Genomic DNA, 25,064 nt, shown 5'->3' with positions numbered 1-25,064 from the left:
ATTTTTAATAAAGAATAATTAAAAAATAATTTAAAAAAACAGAATTTAAAAACCCTGTTTAAAACATATAAAAATGTCCACAATGCACTCGTGTAGCCTCACAATGAATGTTTTCAAGGTTGCCAGACACAGTATTGCTCAACCTCGCAGGGCTGTTGTGAGGAGGGGGAGGGAATCTTGCATGCTGCTGTGAATTCCTTGGAAGAAAGATGGGCTATAAATGCAATGAGATATACAGAAAATAAATAAGAATTGCTAATATGGGGTCATGCTAAGCCAGCACAGGCTTCCCAGGGAAACGAATGCTCCTCTTGATTGATTTAAGACTCCAGCAAAAAAATACTAAGGAATCAGTGGCGAGAAACAAATCTGACATTAGGATAAGGTAATTATTAGGTATTCACCACTGCCAGCTCCTTCCCTCTGTAATAATCGCTCAGCGCGTGTCAAGCGTCTGCCTTTACAAGACAAGTAAATTGGCTTAAAAGGGGGAAATTGCTTTTCTTTTATACGTACTGAAAAGAGAGGAGTGTGTGCCAGTGCGACTGACAAATGCAGAAACTGCAAAAACTCACTTTAATGGAGCTCACAATGACGGCACCAGCCAGCCTGCTGCTTTAATTATTCACCAGGTGAACTGGGTTTATTTTATTTTATTGCATAAGCGGAATGGAATGAATTCAGCAAATGTTGGCCCCTAAGGGGGTTCCAGGATCATTGCTGCTGTTGCATTCTAGGATCCTACCTGTCTATTGTTCTAGGATCCAAGCTTAGTACATAACAGATGGGAATTTCTTCCTTTTTTTCTTTTTGACTATACACCTTGTTTTATTTTGAAGTCACAATGATACTTGGTAATTTGGGAGAATTTGCATTTATTAGAAAATAAAGAAATTATTTACATGATGGAACAGAACTGTAATGGCTTTAGGGGTTGCTTGTGCGTAAATAGCCGCCGCTCTGGGCTAGGTTGGCTGGTTAAACCATTTCTCGCTGGACAGCCATCCACTCCGTGGCTGTTCAGTCGCTGGCAGAATCCGTCAGTGGGCGTTTCTTAAACCTTTTCCAACATAAAAGTTGTTTGACGCCCAGTCTCCTCCTACTCTCCCTGCGCGGAAGTCTTCTGTGCAGGGAGGGCGTGGGTAGCGGAGGACCTGTGCTCTCCCCACTGGTGTCCAGTGAAGAGTCCCGGAGCCTGCTCTCTGCTTCCCCCATTGGCCCCCCTCTATCCCTAGTGTTGTGCTGATTTTCTTCCCCAACAGGAGACCTGCCTCTCTCCCTGCTTGGCCCCTCTCCAGCATCGCTGTGGAGCCTCGCCTCCTCCTCCTCTAGTTCCGATGGCAGTTCCCTGACAAGAACCATTTGAGCACTTTTTGTGGAATGAAAACTTAATGATAACGCAGCATGATGAACTGTTCAGTCCACGTATTTTCCAAGAATATCACCATCTCTAAATATGAAATAGTCGTTGTCATCCAGTACAACTTTTGTTCCACCATACTCCGGTAGCAGAACCTTCTCACCAACTTTTACACTAACTGGACGAGTGTCTCCCTCCTTTAGTTACTGTCTCAGCTGCACACCTTTCCACCAATACACGGTCGAAGAGGGGAATAAATTTTTAAAATGCCTGTCCTGCCATGGCGCGCGCTTTACAAGGGCTCCTGCTCCTGACTCGAGGACTCCTTGCACCCCCTCCAGATGGGAATTTCTTAAAGGTGAAATGTTGAAGGCACAAATGCAGAGGATTCCAAAAGAAAGAAAAGTGAGAGGGAGGTGGGTATGTTTAACCAGGATAGGAGGAGACTGAGAGGAGTTACGATAGCTGCCTTCAAATATCTAAAGGGCTGTCACACAGAAGATGGAGCAAGCTTGTTTTCTCCTGCTCTGGAGGGCAGGACCTGAACCAATGGCTTCAAGTTGCGAGAAAGGAGATTCTGTCTAAATATCAGGAATAATTTTCTGAAAGGAAGAACTGTTTGACAGTGGAACAGACGATCTCAGTAGGTGGTGGACTCTCCTTCCTTGGAGGTTTTTAAGCAGAGGTTGGATGGTCAGGGAATCTTCAGCTGGGATTCCTGCATTGCAAGGGGGCTGGACTAGATGACCCTCAGGATCCCTACCACTTATACAGTTCTTTGATCTTCTTTTAAGCTATACTCTTTACACAGGCCTTCACAATATGAACAGCTCTCTTTTTAACCAACCAGTATCCACTGATGTTCTATTGCTGCTTTGCATTCTGTTTTCTGGATATTTTTAATACTGATTTTGTTATATTTTGTATGTTGCAAGCCATCTTGATATACTTTATAAAAGTGCAAATGATAAATATCTAAACTGCAGCACAGCTTTGGATGTTCGCTATAGATGGGCATCCTTGTATCAGTCTTTAACCACCTTGATCTCCAGTACAAAAAAATATGGTTAAAGTCCATTAAGGGTAACTAATCTGCGTTAAATAGTCCTGGTTCCTCGCCTCAAGGTCTTCACCGACACGGGGCCCAATTATATGGCGTTAATCATCATTCTACTGTCACTTCTCTTTTCTGAGCCTGCGTGGATAGGAGGCATGGATGTTTTATTTATGTGTTATTTAAAACAACATTGATTAAAATTTCGTTTCCTTGGGTCAGGCAACAGAAAAGGGGGAATGAGCATGTCAGCCTACTAATTATTTTCTTTGAGGAAGTGCCTTGCAGTCATATTTTAAGGGCCTAATCCTTGGCGTCTGTTTTGCTTAGCTCAGTGGTCCGCTCCCTGAAGATGGGAGATGGAGGTCAGGGAACAAAGGATGGCACAGGCATTGTCTTAATCTCCATCCTAAATATAATTGCTTCCTGATTCTTCCACACCTCCTTCCTTGGCCTGTTCTGGGAGATGGATTTTCCCAGGTGAAATTGCTTCCCATGTTTCAGTCAGCGGAGACAGGCTGGGGCCTGTGTCATTCCAGCTATGCATTAATAGACCTTCAAATAAGATTTCATAGCCTCAAATCAGATTATTTATATGGCTTGGGTTACTCCAGAGAGCAGAGATGGACGGATCATGGAAATGGAGAGGAGGAGGTGGAGGAGGAGGAGGAGGAGGGTCACCGCAAAGGAGAGCTTTGCAAAATCGAACCAAATGCCCCTGTAGACCAAAGATGCTTTTTTTTTTGAGTGGGAAATGTGAGGCAAATACTAATTTTGCTGATGTGGAGATTGTCGGGAACAAACAAATAGGAGACTGTGAAAAATCTGGGATAAGCATCCTTGTTGAGCATATTAAAATCAGCTACTGTAGCGAAAGGGACATGGGTGGCGCTGTGGTCTAAACCAATGAGCCTTGGGTTTGCTGATTGGAAGGTCGGTGGTTCGAATCCCTGTGATGGGGTGAGCTCCCATTGCTCGGTCCCAGCTTCTGCCAACCTAGCAGTTCAAAAGCACATCAAAGTGCAAGTAGATAAATAGGTACTGCTCCAGGTGGAAGGTAAACAGCGTCTTTGTGCGCTGCTCTGGTTCGCCAGAAGCGGCTTAGTCATGCTGGCCACATGACCCGGGAAAACTGTGTGCGGACAAATGTTGGCTCCCTCGGCCAGTAAAGTGAGATGAACACCGCAACCCCAGAGTTGTTCGCAACTGGACTTAACTGTCAGGGGTCCTTTACCTTTACCTTTTACTGTAGTGAAATGGTGGCACAATATTTTGCTACCAACATGGGGGTTATGAGGATGGGGAGGTACACATGAGGATGATGGAAAGGGGCTTGTGTGTGTTCATGCCCCTTCCGCCACCCTCATGCCTCCACATCCAGTACCACCACTGGCACCCCAAGTCTCTGAGATTTCACCCCAAGTCTCTGAGATCCCAGGAATGTACATAGGAACATAGGAAGCTGCCTTATCCTAGTCATGGATACCAACCATGATGGCTCAGCTCTGCTTCCACAGTTGGAAGTACCAATGTTTCTATCAGTTGCTGGAAACCACAGGGTTCTCCAGGCCAGACTGCAATGCTGCAGCAGGTAGAACAGGCCAGTGCTGAGGCAACACACTCCCTCTTGCTCTCAGCTGTCCATGGTCCTGGAACTCTTGCTCTCAAGCAGTCCTGAGCCTGTTTTGGAGTCTCTCATCTTGACATTGACAAAGATGCTTATAGGGATCTTCTGGTTTGTATGACCTCTGGGCGCGGGGAAATTAAGTGCTTTATACATGAGTCATTATTATCAGTAAATGACAAACAGGAACACTAAGTGAAATTAATACTACTTCCTGATTATGATACAAAAGTCCCCAATCTGTTTTTGGTTTGGCTGTTTGTTTCACTTCTTTGTGTTTAAGCCTGTGTGCTGGTCCCGGGGGGAGGTTACTGTGAGGCGTGGTCAGAGTCCGGTCCTGGGTCAAGGGTCTAGAGACAGTCCACAAAGGGCGAAGCGGGATCCGAAGCAAGAAGCCGGGGGTGGTCGGGAACTCTGAAAGAACAGGACTGGGTGCTGACAGAAGCAGGTTTCCAGCGACATTGCTCCCGCAACCTGGGACCGGGCTGACTGGCCTTTATCTTCTCTGAGGCCAGGGGCAGTCCTGGCCCACAGGTGGCCCACCTCTCCTGGCCTTAAGGCGAGCACTCCTTCTGAGAGAACCCAGTTCCCTCCGCCTCTCTGCCCTGAGCCTCTGCAGCTCCGGAGAGGCTGGAGGGTTACTGGACCCAGGGGGAGGCTCACCTTCCCCTGACAGGGCTGGGAGAGGCGCACCTGTAGGCAATGGATCCTCAATCACCAGAGTGGATTCATCTGGTGTCTGTTCCTGAGGATCCGGCACAGGTGCAGGCGCTTCAGATTCAAGGCCCTGCCCCGGCTCAGCCGGCCTTGGAGGCGGGGACTCCTGTGCAGGCTGGGATTCCTCTGGTTCAGCCTCTGAATCAGACTCCCAGGCCATCACAGCCTGTTAATGGCAGCCAGCAAATATACTGCACTGTAATGTTCTCTATCATGTAGTTTCTTGGTAAATGCAAAATAGTAAGTGTTGAGGTGACTATCCTATCATCCATCCCTGTTTTCCTCAGCACACAAGTTCTTAGAAATTGTTATCAGCCTTCCATATCTTCTCTCTGCTCTCAGGACTGTCCCATTTGCTAATGAAATCCTTGCACTCTCTTGTTACACTGCTGTTATGGTCTGTAATGATGCTGTTTAACCCTTGTCCCTCTGCCTAATGGGTTGTGAAGCCAGATCCCATGTTGCCCATCCCTGTTCTCTTCTTATCGCTGCTCATTATCAGATGCATCAATCATTAATCGGATGGGGCAAAGGAGGAGACAGGCAAGGCGTCTTCCGGGGAACTGTGGAACTGACCTTTGTATTCCACAACATTCACAAACAGGCCAAAGAAGCAAAGCCTTGGTCAGCCTTGAAAGTGGCAAGTTTTGAGGATCAGAAGAAGGTAGCCTGAGGTGGCCTAGATCAGGCCAATGGCTACCATATTTTTCGCTCTATAAGACACACTTTCCCCCTCCTTAAAAGTAAGGGGAAATGTGTGTGCGTCTTATGGAGCGAATGCAGGCTGTGCAGCTATCGCTGAAGCCAGAACAGCAAGAGGGATCGCTGCACAGCGCTCCTGTGATGGCCTGGGAATCCAATTCAGAGGCTGAACCGGAGGAATCCCAGCCTGCACAGGAGTCCCCGCCTCCAGGGCCGGCTGAACTGGGGCAGGGCCTTGATTCTGAAGTGCCTGCACCTGTGCCGGATCCTCAGGAGCAGGCACCAGGTGAATCCACTCTGGCTCCGGAGGTGGTTGAGGACTCAGTGCCTACAGGTGAGTCTCCCCCTGGGTCCAGTAACCCTTCAGCCTCTCCTGAACTGCAGAGGCTCAGGGCAGAGAGGCGAAGGGAACTGGTTTCTCCCAGGAGGAGTGCTCGCCTTAAGGCCAGGAGAGGCGGGTCTCCTGGGGGCCGGGACCGCCCCTGGCCTCAGAGAAGATAAAGGCCAGTCAGGTTGTGGGAGCAACGTCGTTGATGAGCTGTTTCGGCCAGCATCCAGTCCTGTTCCCCCAGAGTTCCTGTCCTTGCCCGGCTTCTCGCTGTGGACCCTGCTTTGCCCGAGGAGGACTGTCTGGCGACCCTCAACTCAGGTCGTGGACCTCGCCGCACGGTAACCTCCCCCCTGGACCAGCACAGCTCCCTCTTGCTGTTCTGCCTTCTGGGATTCAGAATATTTTCTGTTCTTGTTTTCCTCCTCCGAAAACTAAGTGCGTCTTATGGTCTGGTGCATCTTATAGAGCGAAAAATACGGCAATCTATTCTTCCTATTCTTACAGTGGCCAGCCAGCTGCCTCAGTGGGAAAACTGCAAGCAGGATTCAAGCACAATAATCCTCTTCAGTAAGAGCATAAGAAGATCCTGCTGGATCGGGCCCATGGTCCATCCAGTCCAGTATCCTGTTCTCAAAGTGGCTTCCTGTGGGAAGCCAGAAAGCAGGATCCAAGCATCAGAGCTCTCTCTCCTCCTGTCGTTTCCAGAAACTGGTATTCAGAAGCAACTCTGGAGACAGAGCAGAGCCGTCGTTGCCAGTACTCACTGACAACCGTCTGCTCCAGGAATTTGTCTAATCCTCTTTTAAAATCCTCTTGGCAGCCATCACTGCCTCCTGTGGGAGAGAGTTCCACAGTTTAGCCACGCAGGGTGTGAAGGAGCCCTTTCTTCTGTCCTGAATTCAGCTTCGTTGGACATCCACGTTGCCCCTCTCCCAGCCTGGAAGCCTCACTCCCTTTCCCTGTGGCTCACGTGTATTTCACTGGCAGACAGAGAAAGTGTAAAGCAATATTGCTCTGTTTTCTGGAGCTGCTCTCATCCTTCCCTGTCACAAATGGGCTCTTTCCTCATTTACTCTGCCGTCGTTAGCCTGCATCCTGAGGTCTCCATCTGGTTTTAAGGGCACCCAGGGAACTATTGAGTTAGGGAAAGCTTACGTCGGTGATCAGTTCATCTTCATACCACCGAGCCCACTATTATTTTATGAGATCTCAGGAGAGGGATAAAGATGGCATGTTCCAACAACTGCTCATAAATCTCATGCGGGGAAATCTTCAATGTCACTGTGGGGCTCTGGGAAGTGTAACAGCTCCCTGCTTTGCTTTGTTAAGCAAAGGGGTTGACGATGGAATGATCAGGGGAGGGGAGGGAGAATCGCCTATTTCAAGAAGCCCATACATGCGTGTGTCTTGGGGGAGGAAGGGAAATAGGAGGGATTCATTGTTGAACACTGTTAGTGCACCAGTTTCGGAAGTTTTAATTCAGAAGGACACCTGACGGTCTCATTTTAGAGTCTGGTCTTCATGGTCTTATAAGGACTGGCACTCAGTGGTTTCCCAATATTGGGGGGTGGGGTGGGGAATGTGACTGCCTCCTTGGTTCCACGAACTCATCCACAGTACCCCCTACCTTACGCTATGAAAGGCAGTATTCAGAACAGCAGTGCATGGCCCATTAAGGAAGATAACAATAAGGCCTTAAATTTCAAAACAGTGACAATTAATTGGACATGACTTCATTAAAACTATTAAGTTTAACGAATTCAGCAAAATGGATGATACTGGCTTTTCAAAGCTTGATAGTCACTGACACCTCCAGTGCCTCCTGTCGCCCCCTTGCCTCTTAGCAACCCCCAGGTAATCCCACCTCCCCACAAATAGCATCTCCCATTTTGGTTTAGGCAGTAACACCTCGCAATGTGATAAACTGGTGCTACTTCATTTGGGGCCCTCTGATGAACGTCTGCTTCAGAGTCCTGATCTGATGGTGCCACTAAGCTCTGAATCCCAGTTTGTGGTGAGCGACAGCAAGAGAGATCTGTTGCCTTTATGCTGGTGAGCTTCTGGCAGGCGTCTGGTTGATCATGGGAGGAAACAGACAAGGCTTTGGGCCTGATCCAGCAGGATTCCTATCATTATCTGACAGCCCAAAGTAGGCCTGGGTGGCAAGCATTTCAACAATATAAAACACAAGAAAGCATTCTAAAAACATTTAAAAGTGATTTTTGTATGTTCACCTAGAAATCCACTATGTCAGTGGTCCTCAAACTTTTTCAGCATGGGGCCGGTCCACTGTCCCTCAGACCTTGTGGGGGGCTGGACTATATTTTGGGGAGAGAGAAAAAAGAACGATGGTGGAGGGATCATGAGCAGCCCACGAAAGGGCTCCAGAGAGGGACTGCTTTAAATGACGGCTGCTCGAGAGGGACGCTCAGCCAACCGCAGCTCCTGTGTCTTGCGAGCAGCAGGGGCTGGAGGCGGCAGGACCATGAGCGGCACATGAAAGGGCTCCGGAGAGGGGCTGGCAGCAACAAAGCCAGCCCCCTTCCTCCTCTAGGCGGGGCAGGGAGAAGCCAGGAGGAGGGAGGGAGGAGGCGCCGGCGCCACTGCCGTGTGAGGGAGAGGGAAAGAACGTGCGTGCTGGCAATCCACGCAGCAATCCCTGGACCATCCGTGCGCCGGATTTAGAAGGCAATTGGGCCTGATCCAGCCTGTGGGCCTTAGTTTGCTGACCCTTGCACTATGTTGAACTAGGGAGTTTTGGTACCCTATCAGAATTATACATCCCAAATTGATGCAGGAATCCATCCGAATCCCAGATCCTGACTTGGGTTGATCCAGGATTCAGCTGCATTGGGTTGAGAGAGGTTTAGATTGCCTTGGGTCAGATTGGGTCCACCCAGAGTGTTCTGGAACTGTCAAAAGCGGGGCAAGGAGAGTGGGCACAGATAGCCTTCCCCTCTCCCCTACCTTGCTTAAACATACAGGTGTGGGTGGGTGGGAAGGCAGGGGAGGAGGAGAGCTGCATCTGGTTGGATCTGGCCCCGAATCAGATTGGCAGGCCCATGCACAGCCCTGGCCAGAAACACACACACACACGAAATCAACTGAAAATAATCCAGGAAGAACTTTCAACTTAATCGAGCAAAGCGCTGTGTTTGAAGGCAGCAAATTGAATCCATACAAAGTCAGGTCAGGTCCCAAAGGAATCATTGAGCAATGTTAGCTGTGACTTGAGTCCCATTGGTTTCAATGGGAACAACGTACAACCAGCTTAGTTTAGCTCCAACCTATTTTGGAGCAAAACTTATCCCCTGCCCTTTGTAGGGGTGAAGTGGGAGAGCAGGAGCAGCCCTTGAAGATGAAATCTTTAGAACTGAGATACCCTAGGATGTCTAATGAGAATGCCCTAATAATAGCCCAATTTCATGCTGTAAATCTCTTTGAGAGCTTAGTTCAAGTGCATAAAAATTCCGAATCAATCTATATCCTTAAAAAAGAAGGTAATGCTGGCCGCAGAACTGTGATGCTGCTGATGTCATAAGCAGACAGTTGTGGTGGAATCCACACCAGGAAGATGCAGTTCTGGGGGTCGCCTCACTGATGACGTTCTCCTTGGACTGACCTTTACAGAGGCTCCTTTGAAGCTAGGATGGAGTATGCCTTCTGTTTTAAAGGAAGGAAAGCAACAGATCCTTGGAGTCAGGCTTCATTCTGGCATAGCAGTGCCCTAAGAATATAGATAAATAACTCCTAAACAAGAAACAAGAAATGTCTCAAGTAAAGAATGATGATCCTGAAGAGGAACCTCCTGCTCAGGAGGTGAGTTGCTGAACATTCACTGCCCTCTCCCCAAACACAGAAAAAGGTACCCTGGGATAACATCTCTAGTATGCAAAAAAATAAAATAAAAGTGTAGGTTAAAAAACCCACAAAGTCAGCAGTATTACTGATGCACTGCTTCAATAGTTCATTTTGAAAAGGACTAAGTTCTAGTTCCAGTTCACCCCTCCAAAAAAAGAACTATTTCTGTTCCACTTCAATTCAGTTTACAATCTGATTATGTGGTCTGCTGCATCCCCGCCCCAAACCTCCAGAATTCAAAGTTCAAAATATACACATTAAAATGTGAACAGTTGTTTGGCTTATTTTTCCCAACAACAAAAAGAGCATCACTTTTCAGGTAGCTAAAAATGGTCGCTGTAATAGCTGCAGAGTTAAGTGTGATGAGACATCTGCAGGGTATCAGGTTAGGGAAGGCTATCACATCTTCTCCCACAGAAGAAGGTCTCTGTCTTCTTTTGGGTGACCCCCTGCCCTGGCTAAAAGCCCAGAAGCAGCTACTAGATTGCATTCACTGCCTCGTTTTAGCCTCAAAGCAGCTTTTCTCAGCTTGCTTGCTGAACTACAACTCCCAAATAGCTCCAGTCAGCATGGGCAAACATTTGGGATGATGGAAGTAGTAGACCAAAAACATCTGGGGGCACCAGGTTGAGGAAGGCTGCTATAAAGACATGGCAGAGAAAAGGAATTTTATATCCTTGCCCAATCACTGGAACAGTGGATTGACAACCTTTTGATTGAACCACACTTTTCTAATGGTAGCTGTTCAATGCAACTATATGGCTGGCCCCTGTCTTGTTGCATTGAGTAACTCTCTTGGTGATTTCTCCAGGTGCTTAACGCTCAGTAAGTCTTCTACACCCCAAGTCCAGGCCAGGAACTTCCCTCACAGTTATATTGACTAGACCCAGGATGGGAAACCTCTGACCTTTCAGATGTTGTTGGACTCCAAACCCCATCAGTCCCATCCTGCATGGCCAGAGACTGTGAGAGCGGCAGTCCAGCAACACTCAGAGGGCCTGTGGGGGCCAGGCAGACTAGAAAGAAGCTCTGGTCTCCTTTGGTGTTTCCAGGTGGAAATCTCAAAGCAGTATTTCTCCCTACAGGGACACACAAATTTGCTTTAGGCTAGAGATGGGAAGCCTCTGGCCCTTCTTCTCCCATCATCTCTGACCACTGGTCTCGTTGACTGGAGTTGAGGGGAGTTGGAGTCCAATGGATATCTGGAGGGCCACAGCCCCCCCCTTCGTTCTCTGCTTGGTGTGAACTGGGCAGAGTAAAGCCAGTACCCATTTGTGAAACTGAGAATTTCTTTCTGTTTCTCTTGGTTTTTGAATTTTGGGTCTTTAGAAAAAAGGAGAGAGCAGCAAATCCCGCATACGAAACCCATTCAGTTTCCTTTCCTGGGGAACAAAGAAGGTAGGTGCAAGTTGCTGGATGCAAGCTTAGAAATGAAGTGTTGAGTAACCCCTGGAAAAGCTTATAGTAGTCTATGGTAAGTCATATGTGCCTGGTGTAGAGAAGTCCAGCCCTGTGGGCCACATATGCCCCCCCTGCCAGCCTCTCTATCTGGCCTTTGGCTTTTCCCGAGACAGGTGTCCCTCTCCCCTGACCAAACCACACTCTGTCCCTGCTCTCTGACTTCCTCGAGTGGTTTTTATCAGCTGGAATTTGTGCTTGTGAGCCAGTGTGGTGTAGTGGTTAAGAGCGGTGGACTCGCAATCTGGTGAACTGGGTTCGCTTCCCCGCTCCTCCACATGCAGCTGCTGGGTGACCTTGGGCCAGTCACACTTCTCTGAAGTCTCTCAGCCCCACTCCCCTCACAGAGTGTTTGTGTGGGGGAGGAAGGGAAAGGAGAATGTTAGCCGCTTTGAGACTCCTTCGGGTAGTGATAAAGCGGGATATCAAATCCAAACTCTTCTTCTTGAACTGCGACCATGCCTGCTTTCAGGTATGCATTTGGGGCCTGGGTCATTGAGGGTTTTAAACACTGTTGCATCCTTGTAAAGAGACCAGAACAAATGCTCCATAAAGACCGAGCACAGTCTAACCTCTGCGTAAGCAAATGAGGAGGGGCACTCAATAAGCTGGTCTTCTGGAAGATCCCTAGGAGTGGAGGGCTGTCATGGCACTGCTGCGTTGAAGCTAAGAACATCAGAGGAACTGCTGGATCAGGCCAGTGGCCCATCTAATCTAATCTAAAGTAACTGACCAGATGCCTGTGGGAAGCCCACAAGTAGCATTTGAACAGAAAAGCCCTCTGCCATCGAAGCAGACCGCTGGATCAGGTCAAGGGCTCATCAATCTAGCCTCATGTTCTCACAGTAGCCAACCAGATGCATAGGCTCCAACTGCCCCGAAGATGCCGGGACCGTCACAAAAACCCTTGTTGTTGTTTAGTCGTTTAGTCGTGTCCGACTCTTTGTGACCCCATGGACCAGAGCATGCCAGGCACTCCTGTCTTCCACTGCCTCCCGCAGTTTGGTCAAACTCATGTTGGTAGCTTTGAGAACATTGTCCCAACCATCTTGTCCTCTGTCCTCCCCTTCTCCTTGTGCCCTCCATCTTTACCAACATCAGGGTCTTTTCCGGGGAGTCTTCTCTTCTCATGAGGTGGCCCAAGTATTGGAGCCCTTTGTCATGCAGAGTCCCAATTCCCAAATGCCAGCTGCTGCCCCCCTCCAAACCACCCTCAAATCTTTCTCCATGTTTTCATTCACTGCTCCTTCCATCTTCTGGCCAGGGAAAGAGAGAAGCAGCAACCTACTTTGGGTTCTCATTTGCATGCTCTTACAAGCCGCTCAGCAACATTGTGCACAACGGGGAGGGTCTGCTTTGCCCCCAGACATCTTAGGTCCCTGCCCAGTTTCTTCATATAGCTATCTTGTCTTTCACTGCCAGTTTCATTTAGGAACCTGAAGTGTTTCTGAACTGTTGTTCCTTAGTGTGTGAGGTGGTTGGGGGTTTCGTATTTGGCTCCTGCTTTGAGAGAGATGCAGGGAGATCTGATCCTGCAGCTTGGCTCTTTCTATGGCTTAAAATGAACGGGAATAGATTCCTAGAGAGGAAGGGGATTCAGGGAGATGGGGAGGAGTCCTCCTGAGCAAAAGTCATCCAAAGCCCTTTCCTGCCTGGCTTCTCACATGGATGAGAAAAAGACATTGATCTATTCCAAGAAGGGGAGTCCTGGGGCAGCTAGGGAAGGGGGGGGCTTGTGTGAGGGGGCGGGATCTTTGTAACTGATCCATCCAGAATTCACCACAGCACCAGGATGCTGAAGTTGCTTACACATTCCTGATTTTCTCTGAAGTTTGAAATACATAAAAGGGGGGGAGTTTATGTATTCCAGAACTCAAAAGACCCTGGACCCCAAAATAAACATTAAGGTAAAGGTAAAGGACCCCTGACCGTTTGGTCCAGTCACGAACGACTCTGAGGTTGCGGCCAGTATGACTAAGCCACTTCTGGCGAACCAGAGCAGCGCACGGAAACACTGTTTACCTTCCCGCCGGAGTGGTACCTATTTATCTACTTGCACTCTGATGTGCTTTCGAACTGCTAGGTTGGGAGGAGCTGGGACCGAGCAACAGGAGCTCACCCCGTCACGGGCATTTGAGCCACTGACCTTCTGATCAGCAAGTCCTAGGCTCTGTGGTTTAACCCACAGCACCACCCGCATCCCTAAATAAACATTGGAATACCCCATACCACACACCTGTACAATCTCAACGATAGATGTTGTTCAAAGTTAACGTGCTTCCAAAATACTCCTAAATGCATGATGACCTTGCATAGTCTCCACACACAAACACACATATATAATTAGTTGTATTTATTGATTTGGGGTTCCCCCCCCCCGCCAGCCTTCCTTCAATGCAATACATGAATTCAAAAATTTCTGTGCTTAAAATACTATAGTTTCCCCATGTTTCCTCTAATAACTTTTGTACCTGAGCAGGAGGAAATGCTCAAGCAGTGATACTGATGTGGAATAGAATGTCCCTACAGTGGTACCTCGGGTTACATACGCTTCAGGTTACAGACGCTTCAGGTTACAGACTCCGCTAACCCAGAAATAGTGCTTCAGGTTAAGAACTTTGCTTCAGGATGAGAACAGAAATCGTGCTCTGGCGGCGCGGCAGCAGCAGGAGGCCCCATTAGCTAATGTGGTGCTTCAGGTTAAGGACAGTTTCAGGTTAAGAACGGACCTCCGGAACAAATTATTATTATTTTTTTTATAATATTTTTATTTTTTCCATATAAACACAACATACATAAACATACAAAGACAAAAACAGAACAAAAAAAACCATGTATCATTTCATATCCTAATTTCTTATACCTTTCTTCCCCGACTTCCTCATGCCTCCCTTTTCTGTATTCCAAATTCTTATCGATTGTTCAGCAAATCTTCCCTTATTTTAATTTAAATTTAGACTAGTCTTCCTTATTCTCCTTGTCTTAACCATAGCTAATAGTAACCATTTACTTTCCAGTCCAGCATCATTCTAACTTTCATTAATTTTGTAATATTTCTTTAAATAGTCTTTAAATTTTTTCCATTCTTCTTGCGCTGCTTCTCTTCCCTGGTTTCGGATTCTGCTCGTCATTTCTGCCAAACCCATGTAGTCTATCACCTTCATCTGCCATTCTTCCAGTGTGGGTAGCTCTTGCGTCTTCCAGTACTTCGCAATGAGTATTCTAGCTGCTGTTGTAGCATACATAAAGAAAGTTATATCCGTCTTTAACACCCCTTGGCCGACAATACCCAAGAGAAAGGCCTCTGGTTTCTTGGGGAAAGTATATTTAAATACCTTTTTAAGTTCATTATAGATCATTTCCCAGAATACCTTGATCTTCGGGCAAGTCCACCAAAGATGAAAAAATGTACCTTCAGTTTCTTTACATTTCCAACATTTATTGTCAGGCAAATGGTAAATCTTTGCAAGCTTGACTGGGGTTATGTACCACCTATATATCATTTTCATAATGTTTTCTCTCCTCCGGAACAAATTAAGTACTTAGCCCGAGGTACCATGTATTTGCACCTGAGGTATGTTGGAGGCTAGGCAGGTGAAGGACCTGAGCGCCTGCAATCCCCATTTGGAACCATCACTGCCTTCATCTGTGGAGCCAGAGCAGAGCCACTGTGGCTAGCAGACGCCAATAGCCCCGACGCTCCCATTCATCCCTGGGAGATGTCTCTGCTTGCCGCCAGCCCAGATCTGTAGCCAAAAAGCCGTTCGTCACAGGCTGTTGCCTCATGTGATTACTTTCACTTTGATTCCCATCACAGGATGATTACGGCATTCGGGAGAGGGGAGCTTTGCACTTAACCTCTCGTTTTCTTTGCTCAGCCCTCAAGAGGCCCGGTGGGAATAGCACAGGCCCAGACTGGCTGCCAGGATGACAGGGGAGAGGGAGAGGGGAGGAGCGGGAAGCATGGCTGACAAAGTGAGGGGTGGGGGGCGCTGGATAATGTCAGCATGTGGAAGAGGAGAGTGAGCTCAGACAGCAGCACATGGCAGAAGGCGCAGGATACTCCATGTCAAGCCAGCTTAGGCTAGGGCCTTCGCCAATCGGTGTGCAAATTCTGTAATTGTTGTGGAGGTTGGAAGCCCTTGTATACATCCTAGGACCCTCGTATCTACAGGACCGCCTCTCCTGGTATGTCCCACGGAGGACCTTACAGTCTTCAAACAAAAACATCTTGGAGATCCTGGGCCACAGGGAGGTTAGGCTGGCCTCAACCACAGCCAGGGCTTTTTCGGTCGTGGCCCCAATCTGGTGGAATGCTCTGTCACAAGAGACTAGGGCCCTGCGGGACTTGACATCTTTCCGCAGGGCCTGCAAGACGGAGCTGTTCCGCCTGGCCTTTGGCCAGGGCACAGCCTGACCCCCTCCTTTGGTAATCCTCACAGAACTCTAGCCCAATGGTTGCCATTAATTTTATTCTGAATTCATTTTAGAATGAATTGATTTTAGAATGTATTTTAATTAATTGATTGTGATTCTATGTAAACTGTGTTACTTTTACTATTGTTAGCTGCTCTGAGCCCGGCTTCGGCTGGGGAGGGAGGGATATAAATAAATGAATAAATTATTATTATTATTAATAATAATAATAATAATAATAATAATTAGCATAAAGACATAAGAACAGCCTGCTGGATCAGACCAATGGCCCATCTAGGTCATCATCCTGTTCTCACAGTAGCCAAGCAGATGCCCTTTTGGGCAGTGGAGGAGCTTCATGCTCCAGCCCCAGGGGGCAGAGAGCAGGCAGGGCATGGCTGGTGCGCATCCTGGGGGTATGGCGCGCCGCCCGCTGGGGCATGCCGCGCCGCCTGTGGGGGCGTGGCGTCCGGTGCAGGCGGGGAGGCAGTCACGATGGCACCCCACTGGGATCGCGCTGCCGGTGGCAGTGCATTCTCCCTGCCCCCTCTTCCTCCACCAGTGCCCTTGGGGAACCTACATGCAGAACATAAACACAAGAGCTCCCCTCTCCATCCTTTCCACCAACTGACATTCAGAAGCATTGCTGCCCTCGACTGTGGAGGCAGAGGAGAGCCAACCTGGCCAGCAGCCGCTGAGAACCCTCTCCTCCTCCCTGAATCTATAACACTCTTTTAAAGCCATCTCGGTCAGTGGTCATTGCTTCCCCCTGTGGGAGGGAGTTCACTAGCTGAACTATGTGTTGTGTGAAAAAGTATTTTCTTTTGTCTGCCTTGAACCTTCTAACCTTCGGCTTCAATTAGATGCCTACTGGCTTTTGGAGAGTCAGTGCTAGACAGTGCTAGAGTGTTAGACTGTGACTTGGAAGGTAAAGGTAAAGGTAAAGGGACCCCTGATCATTAGGTCCAGTGGCGGACGACTCTGGGGTTGTGGCGCTCATCTCGCTTTACTGGCCAAGGGAGCCAGCGTACAGCTTCCGGGTCATGTGGCCAGCATGACTAAGCCGCTTCTGGCGAACCAGAGCAGCACATGGAAATGCCGTTTACCTTCCTGCCGGAGCGGTACCTATTTATCTACTTGCACTTCATGCTTTCAAACTGCTAGGTGGGCAGGAGCTGGGACTGAGCAACGGGAGCTCACCCCATTGCGGGGATTCGAACCGCCGACCTTTTGATCAGCAGGCCCTAGGCTCTGTGGTTTAACTCACTCCCCAAAAATAGTGATTTTAAGCTTTTGGAGCTGTTTCTGCTGCTTTTTCCATTGCTTTGCCATACATCCGGGTTTTCCTTGACATATTGCCAATTCAGACATTTTTCTAAAACCCAGTTCAAATGGTTTAGTTTAACTAATTCACAAAGGCAGATGAGCAAGATCCAGCGATGCCAGCTTTTCAAAACCTGATAGTCGTTTACACCTCCAGTGCTCCACTGCTGCCCCCTTGCCTCTTAGTGCCCCCCTCGCAGATTATTCTGCCCCCCACTTTGGGAACCACTGACTTAGGAGGAAATGTAGCAAAGCCTCCTTTTGCAGACTTCTGTGAAATAGAGCGTTGACTTTACCAGCTCTCGCCCAGGGCTCATCCAGACTTCCACTTGTCCTTGGCTCCGGGAGATTTTCCACTTCTTCCATGCTTTTCAGGCACGGGTCTGAGCAGTTTTTCATTTGGCTTGCAGATTTCCCTGGGGAAGCACACTGTTTACCACTGAATCAAAAGAGACATCAATCCGCAGAAAAACCGATTGACGTTTGGTCCAATTCAGTGGTAAATGGTGGGTTTTCCCTTGGGAAAGCAGTGGGACGTGTCGATGAGCTCACAGTGTCGCAATGTTAATTGTCCATTTTAGGTCTCTCTCCCTCCCCACTGGTCCACCTTTAATATTTCTGTGTTCCTTACCCAATAGCACTCCTCTGCACATTTCAATTCTGGGAATTGCTATTTTTCTTTTTATCTTTTATTTATTCCCCACTTCCCAACACAAATAGGATCTCAGACATTTTTTAAAAACCACATAGCTATTAATCACAGAACTTGGAATAATGGTTGTTACGGGACAGCTGGTGCGGATGATCCAACATCCTGGAAACCGACGGCCTCCCCTAGTGACTCACTGGAGTTCTCAGCAAGCTTTGTTCAAGAATGAAGTAACTAGTAAGAATTTACAAAGGAATAAGGAACAAGCACCAAGGAGGAGAGCAGTGAGGCCAGGGCTTGCAATCTCATACATGCCTACTCAGGCTGTAGGGATTGGGCAAGAAATTCATTTCGCATTTTATTCATTTATAAAAGGATGGATGGGTGGGTGGATAATATAGATATAAGCCACCATCTCATAAAATATCAGGGCACTATATACTCATAACACTAAAACTCATAGACAGTCAATGAAGCTGAATGTTGGAAGATTCAGGACTAAGCCACCAAGCCTAGGGCTTGCCGATCAGAAGGTCAGCGGTTTGAATCCCTACGATGGGGTGAGCTCCCGTTGCTCGGTCCCTGCTCCTGCCAACCTAGCAGTTCGAAAGCACGTCAAAGTGCAAGTAGATAAATAGGTATCGCTCCGGCGGGAAGGTAAATGGCGTTTCCGTGCGCTGCTCTGGTTCGCCAGAAGAGCGGCTTAGCCATGCTGGTCACATGACCCAGAAAAACTGCGGACAAACGTCAGCTCCCTTGGCCAGTAAAGCGAGATGAGCGCCATAACCCCAGAGTCGTTCGCGACTGGACTTAACTATCAGCAGTGGCGTAGCGTGAGGGGTGCAGGGGGTGCCGGCCGCACCGGGCGCAACATCTGGGGGTTAGGGTTAGGGGGCGCAAATCCACAGGTTAGGGGGCGCAAATCCACGGGTTAGGGGGCGCAAATTACTTACCTTGCCCCGGGTGCTGACAACCCACGCTACGCCACTGACTATCAGGGTCCTTTACCTTTACCTTTAAAGAAAGGACACACAGTTAAACTGTGGAACTCACTCCAACCAAGAGGCAGTGACGGCCACCTACTTGGATGGCTTTTAAAGAGGATTAGACAAATTCTTGGAAGAGAGGGCTATGGATGGCTACTACCCATGTCCTGCCTCTACGGTCTGAGACAGAAATGCTTCTGAATCTCAGTTGCTTGAAACCTCAGGAGTGGTGAGTTGCTCTTGTACTCAAATCCTGCTTCTGGGCTTCCCACAGGCATCTGGTCAGCCACTGGACTACTGGAGGGTGACTCTGGGACTGTCTGATTGGTCCACAGGAGCCACCCAATCCAGCTCCAGGTGGAAGTGAATCCGCAAAGTCCAGGTGCTCCAACCAGAGGCAGGAACCTCACCTTGCATACCCTCCAACATTTATTCGATGAAAATAGGGACGTCCCATTCCATAATGATCATTTTACTATTTATACCCCACACATCTGACTGGGTTGCCCCAGCCACTCTGGGCGGCTTCCAACATATATAAAAACATAATAAAACATTAAACATTTAAAAAAACCTTCCCTATACAGGATTGCTTTCAGGTGGCTCAGGAGTCGGATAACTCCATACCCTCCAACATATCTCCATTGAAAATAGAAGTGTTTCCACCCCCATCGTCCAGCCTGGACACTGAGGTCCAGCTTCAAGGGCCTTTTGGCGGTTCCCTCACTGTGAGAAGCCTAATTACAGGGAACCAGGCAGAGGGCCTTCTCAGTAGTGGCGCCTGCCCGGTGGAATGCCCTCCCAGCAGATGTCAAGGCAATACACAACTATTTTACTTTTAAAAGACAGCTGAAGACAACAGGATTCCCTGTTTAGGGAAGTTTTTAATGTCTGATGCTGTATTATTTTTAATATTCGGTTGGAAGTCACCCAGAGTGGCTGGGGAAACCCAGCCAGATGGGCGGGGTATAAATATATTATTATTATTATTATTATTATTATTATTATTATTATTATTATTACACCGGGACTGACATTTGACCATTTGGACTATCTGACTACTCTCCAGGGTTGCCCCTTTTAGGGCACTATTAGGACTTACCTCTGGGTATGTCCTGAGGTTCAGGACACTTGCTTTTGCACAGTAGGTTGGGGGTTCAGGGCCTGTTCCTGTTTCGCCTGGCAAAGGTAGCCGCCCCGCTCTGTGAGCTGTCACGGTTCGGTTGTTCTTGCATGCTACTTGCAGATGGGCAGGCAGATGCACCAAGTTGCTGAGGGATGCTTGTTTTCCTAAGCCAGGCTGGCACCGGCAGTGCGGCCTTGGGGTTCATTCGTTGGCAAGATCACGTTTGTGATATGTGACATGTGCTTTTCTTTCTTTCCTCTTAACGGGGGGGGGGGGGGACATTCCAGGCTCATTGTAAAAGAGAGCAGCCCTCTTTCTTGTGTCCCGGAGGGCAGAGTTAATTGCATTAAGACATTGCTGAACTGGTCAAATGAAATAAAGCAGAACCTAAAGGGCCTTTTCTGTAGAGTCGAGAATGCCCTCCGTGGACTAGCCTGCTCATTACCCGCACTGTAGCCCCAGACAAAGCGGCGCTTTGTCTTGGATCTTAGGCAAGTATTTGAGTTTTGCCTTGGTGAAGTCAAGCAGCAGAGCAGACATTAGGGATCTGCATCACTGGGCAGCTACCAAGGCTCAAATGCTAGTGGAGGGGGGCAGAGGTGCCAACGTCAAAGAAATATGGGGGAGTCAGGTAAGCCCTACCCTGCATAATCAAACACATGACACGTTGCACACACACCATTTGAATGGCAATGCCCATCAACTGGGGGAGGGGGCGGTGGCACCGTCAGATATTTTATTAAAGGTAAAGGTAAAGGGACCCCTGACCGTTAGGTCCAGTCGTGGCTGATTCTGGGGTTGCGGTACTCATCTCGCTTTATTGACCAAGGGAGCCGGCGTACAGCTTCTGGGTCGTGTGGCCAGCATGACTAAGCCGCTTCTGGCGAACCAGAGCAGCGCACGGAACACCGTTTACCTTCCTGCCAGAGCAGTACCTATTTATCTACTTGCACTTTAACGTGCTTTCAAACTGCTAGGTGGACAGGAGCAGGGACTGAGCAATGGGAGCTCACCCTGTTGTGGGGATTCGAACCACCGACTGTCTGATCTGCAAGTCCTAGGCTCTGTGGTTTAACCCACAGCGCCACCCGTGTCCAGATATTTTATTGGGAGGGGCCAAAGACCCCTTGGGCCCTCGGAGTTTAAAGGTCAGCACCAACACTTTGAATTGTGCTTGGAAACGTACTTTCTCCTGGGCATGGTCGGCCAATTGGTGTTAAAGAAGGATAGAACTTTCTTTATGTATGCTACAACGGCAGCAAGAATACTCATTGCAAAGTATTGGAAGACACAAGATCTACCCACCCTGGAAGAATGGCAGATGAAGGTGATAGACTATATGGAATTGGCGGAAATGACTGGCAGAATCCGAGACCAGGGAGAAGAGTCGGTGGAAGAAGATTGGAAGAAATTTAAAGACTATTTGCAGAAACATTGTAAAATTAATGAATGTTAAAATGATGTCGGAATGAAATTAAGTGGTTTTAGCAGCAATGTTATAAAGGAGTATGTAAAAATGGATTGTTAATAGGTGAAAATGTAAAGCTATAATATATTAAGATAAAGAATTAAGATAAAAACAAAGAGGGAAAGGATTTGCTGAATTAACCATTTGAACTGGAATACAAAAAAGGGAGGTGTGAGGAGGTCAGGGAAATAAGTAAATGAAAGGCAAGACATGGAAAGATGGATTTATTTTTAATTGTTTCTATTTTTTCTGTATTTTGTATTTTCTGTTTCTTTTTTCTATTTTTTTTTTTACTTTACTTTTGTAACTCTTTCTGAAATTCTAATAAATATCATTTAAAAAAAAAAAGAAACGTACTGGAAGCCAGTGTAGGTCTTTCAAGACTGGTGTTATATGGTCTCGGCGGCCACTCCCAGTAACCAGTCTAGCTGCCACATTCTGGATTAGTTGTAGTTTCCGGGTCACCTTCAAAGGTAGCCCCACATAGAGTGCATTACAGTAGTCCAAGCGAGAGATAACCAGAGCATGTGCCACTCTGGCCAGACAGTCCATGGGCAGGTAGGGTCTCAGCCTGCGTACCAGATGGAGCTGGTAGACAGCTGCCCTGGACACAGAATTGACCTGCGCCTCCATGGACTGCTGTGAGTCCAGAATGGACATTCAGGACCAGGCAGTCCTCCACTGCTTTCACAGTTTCCATAGTTGGAGGCAGGAATGTTTCTGAATACTAGTTGCTGGAAACCACAGGAGCAGAGAGAACTCTTGTGCTTGTGTCTTGGTTGTGGGTTTCCCACAGGCAAGTGTTCAGGCAGACAATGAGAACAGGATGCTGGGCTAGATGGGTCCTTGGCCTGATCCAGCAGACCCTCATTATGTTCTTAAAATGCCTCCACCAAAGGGACCTCTCCCCAGATTTCTTTGCCCTTATTATCACTTGAGCCTTGCATCCGCTGAGGTGTGTAACAACCTTTCTCTCTCCTCTCCTCCTCCCCCGCCAACCTGCAAGGTTTTGATTGGTGGGGGTGCAGGTGGCATCTCTGCGTGCTCCAAAGAACTTCTGGCTCTTTGAATTAGAGGAGGAAGGCTTTGCAAGGCTCTTGGGATGTTGCTTGTCGATGAAGCCAGATGAGGTGCTAATGAAAAGATGATTGAAAGGGTCTTCTGCTGCCTTTCATTTGCAAGTCAAGGAGGCCAGAGATTTAACTCTTGCTTCTGCCGTCCTCTGGTATATTAGCTCAGAGGCCCTTTAGGGGTTTTGTTGCCAAAGCAGGTCTTAAGATGAAGCAGGATTGAGCCATTAATGCATTCAACACATCCTTTACACCCTAATTTCCAACCAGAATTGGCTCCAAAAGCCACATGTTATTAGCAGTCAAAAGCCTGGATGGCAAACCTTTTTTCTGTCCGAGTGGTGCATGAGGGCATTGGGTATGTGGAGCCTGGTAAAAAGGAGACTTTTTATCTTTTCCATTCCTCATCAGGCTTCGTTTCCAGGCCCTTGAACACCTTGGTTGCCCTCCTCTGCACATGTTCCAACTTGTCAACATCCTTCTTAAATTTTGGTGCCCAGAACTGGACACAGTATTCCAAGCGTGGTCTGACCGAGGCAGAATAGAATGGTACTTTTACCTCCCTTGATCTGGACACTATACTTTTGTTGATGCAGCCCAAAATTGCATTCACTTTTTTTTCGCTGCTGCATCACACTGTTGAGTCATGCAGGGGCGTAGCAAGGGGGGGTGCGGTGGGCGCGGTCCGCCCTGGGTGTCACCACTGAGGGGGGTGACAAAATGGTGGGCAGCACTCGCCGCGGGGCTGCAGCACGCCCAAGCCACACGTCTCTCCTGGGAGTGACACAGTGGCTTGAGTGCCCGCAGCCTCCGCACTGCCCCAAACAGTCTGCCCGTTGCCTCCCCCTCAGCTGTAGGGTGGCTGAGTGGGAGGAGGCTCCCCCAGGCTGCCCCAGGCACCCAAATGGCTTGCTCCACCACTGGACTCATGTTAAGCTTGTGGTCCATTAAGACCCCTAGATGCTTTTCACACATACCGCTGGCAAGCCAGGTGTCCCCCATCTTATATTTGTGCAGCTGGTTATTCCTCTTTAAGTACAGAACCTTACATTTGTTCCTATTGAAATTCATTCTGTTAGTTTGGGCCCAGTTCTCCAATCTGAGTTCCAGAGTTTAACTACCAGCCGCTTTGCTGCCACATTCTGCAGTGGATGTCGTTGGACAAACCTCAGTTCTGCTGAGTTGGTGTTTCTTCTGCTTCCCCTGGACAGGTGAAGGAGGATCCTGCAGAGCCAGGAACGCCAACTTCCAGACCCAACGCCTTGCACTTGGCTAATCCTGAGATGGAATCCATTGAGGTCACGCTGCATGGGGCCAGCAATCTTCCCTCGACCAAGAAGGGCAACGTACCCAATCCCTATGTCATCGTGTGAGTATCTTTTCTGACTCTATCTTTTGCTGTTTTCTTGAGTGCAAGGAGATTGTGTCAATTTGGGGAGACGTGTCACGGTCACAGGCAGTGCCTTTTTTCTAAAAAAAAATGTTTAGGGGTACAGTGGTGCCCCGCAAGACGAATGCCTCACAAGACGGAAAACCTGCTAGACGAAAGGGTTTTCCGTTTTGGAGGTGCTTCGCAAAACGAATTTCCTATGGGCTTGCTTCGCAAGACGAAAATGTCTTGCGAGTTCCTGCGGGGTTTTTTTCCTTTTCTCCCCCTTTTTCCCAAGCCGCTAAGCCGCTTATCAGCTGATCTGCTAAGCCGCTAAGCCGCTTAACAGCTGATCGCTAAGCCGCTTAACAGCTGATCCGCTAAGCCCGCTAAGCCGCTAATAGCGCTAAGCCGCTAAGCCGCTAATGGGCTTGCTTCGCAAGACGAAAAAACCGCAAGACGAAGAGACTCGCGGAACGGATTCTTTTCGTCTTCCGAGGCACCACTGTACTCTCATTTTGGCTGCTCCTTGCCCCCTTCCCCCCCAACCCCAGACGACGGACTTGAGGCAGCGCTGAGAGGACGGGTAGGCCCCCGGCAATGGCGGCGACTGGGTTGGCTTGAGCGAGGAGGGGCAAGCACTCACTGGCTGTCTCTAGCCCAGCAAGAGGAAGAAGGGGAACAGCACCGTCGCCTCCACCATGGTCGCCCCAGACTCCCCTCCCCGGGCACTGGCGTGGAGAATGACGGAGCTCCAGTCTGCGCTGCTACTGAAGACAGCTGGCATGTCGGTCCATCGGTCGGTCGGCTAGGGCTGTTAGAATTCCTGCTCCGTGACCTCAGTCATAGGATTGTTGTCTATCACATAACGGTGTATGATTTGACTCCACAGAGTGGGAAGTGACGGAGACAGGATGTTTGTGTTACTGTGTTCCATGAAGTGGGACTATTGTCCTTTGTTTTTTCTCTTTGCTGTCTGATGCTAGAGAGAGAGGGAGCCATGTTGCAGTGCTCCGTGTGTGTTTATATGTAAATAAAGTAGATTAGCCAAAATGCTGCATTGCTGAGGTCTGTCATGTGCATGATGCGCAAACTCTGCAGATCCCTAAGTGTGCCGGTGTCAGTTGGCATCGGTCACTGTGATGTTCAGGCAGAAGAACGCTTTTGAAGCTCCCGAACGATCGACCAGGAGGGAGAGAACATGCCAATCGGGCATGTGTCTCTGCCAGGGTCCTACTTGAGTGTAGGATGAGCTCCTGACAGGAGTGACGCAAAATGTTTAGGGGTACACGTCCCCCTGCGCCGCCCCCCCGAAAAAAAGCACTGGTCACAGGAAAGGTTCCCTGGGTGAGGAGTGTACTGCTCCACAGAAGACCTATGTCAGGAGTGGAGAACCTTTGTATGAATGCCATTGCTTATGTAGCCCCAATGGCACCACCTGTGTACAAGAGTGAGGCAACAGCAGGCTGGAGGGGAGGGAGAGGAGACTGGGTCAGAGGGGAAATGAAATGGAGTACCTTGGAATAGGGCATGGCTGCAACATCTTGCTG

The 25,064-nt window shown here is 48.5% G+C and overlaps 1 protein-coding gene and 1 pseudogene across 6 annotated transcripts in view; one reads left to right on the top strand and one right to left on the bottom strand.

Moving 5' to 3' along the window:
* Positions 1-1,360: 1,360 nt before the first annotated feature.
* On the bottom strand, positions 1,361-1,657 carry LOC310770295 (10 kDa heat shock protein, mitochondrial-like; annotated as a pseudogene). The gene has a single exon. The product of its transcript is annotated as a 10 kDa heat shock protein, mitochondrial-like (transcript).
* A 7,659-nt stretch (positions 1,658-9,316) lies between these two features.
* CCDC33 (coiled-coil domain containing 33) overlaps positions 9,317-25,064 on the top strand; it is a 154,606-nt gene continuing 138,858 nt past the window's right edge. For 2 of the 5 annotated variants that reach the window (XM_083630316.1, XM_083630313.1), the window contains exons 1-3: positions 9,340-9,607; positions 10,979-11,047; positions 23,357-23,514. In XM_083630316.1, the coding sequence (XP_083486442.1) occupies positions 9,557-9,607; positions 10,979-11,047; positions 23,357-23,514 (278 nt within the window). In that variant the 5' untranslated portion in view covers positions 9,340-9,556. Of the gene's footprint in view, positions 9,608-10,978; positions 11,048-23,356; positions 23,515-25,064 lie in introns of all 5 variants that reach the window. The other 3 variants (XM_083630314.1, XM_083630315.1, XM_083630317.1) reach the window with 3 other exon arrangements.

This window comes from Podarcis filfolensis, assembly GCF_964270895.1.
Source record: "Podarcis filfolensis genome assembly, chromosome: 9".
Classification (NCBI taxonomy): Eukaryota; Metazoa; Chordata; class Lepidosauria; order Squamata; family Lacertidae; genus Podarcis; species Podarcis filfolensis.
The sequence above is the reverse complement of the archived record's forward strand: the minus strand, read 5'-3'. Positions and strand labels throughout refer to the sequence as shown.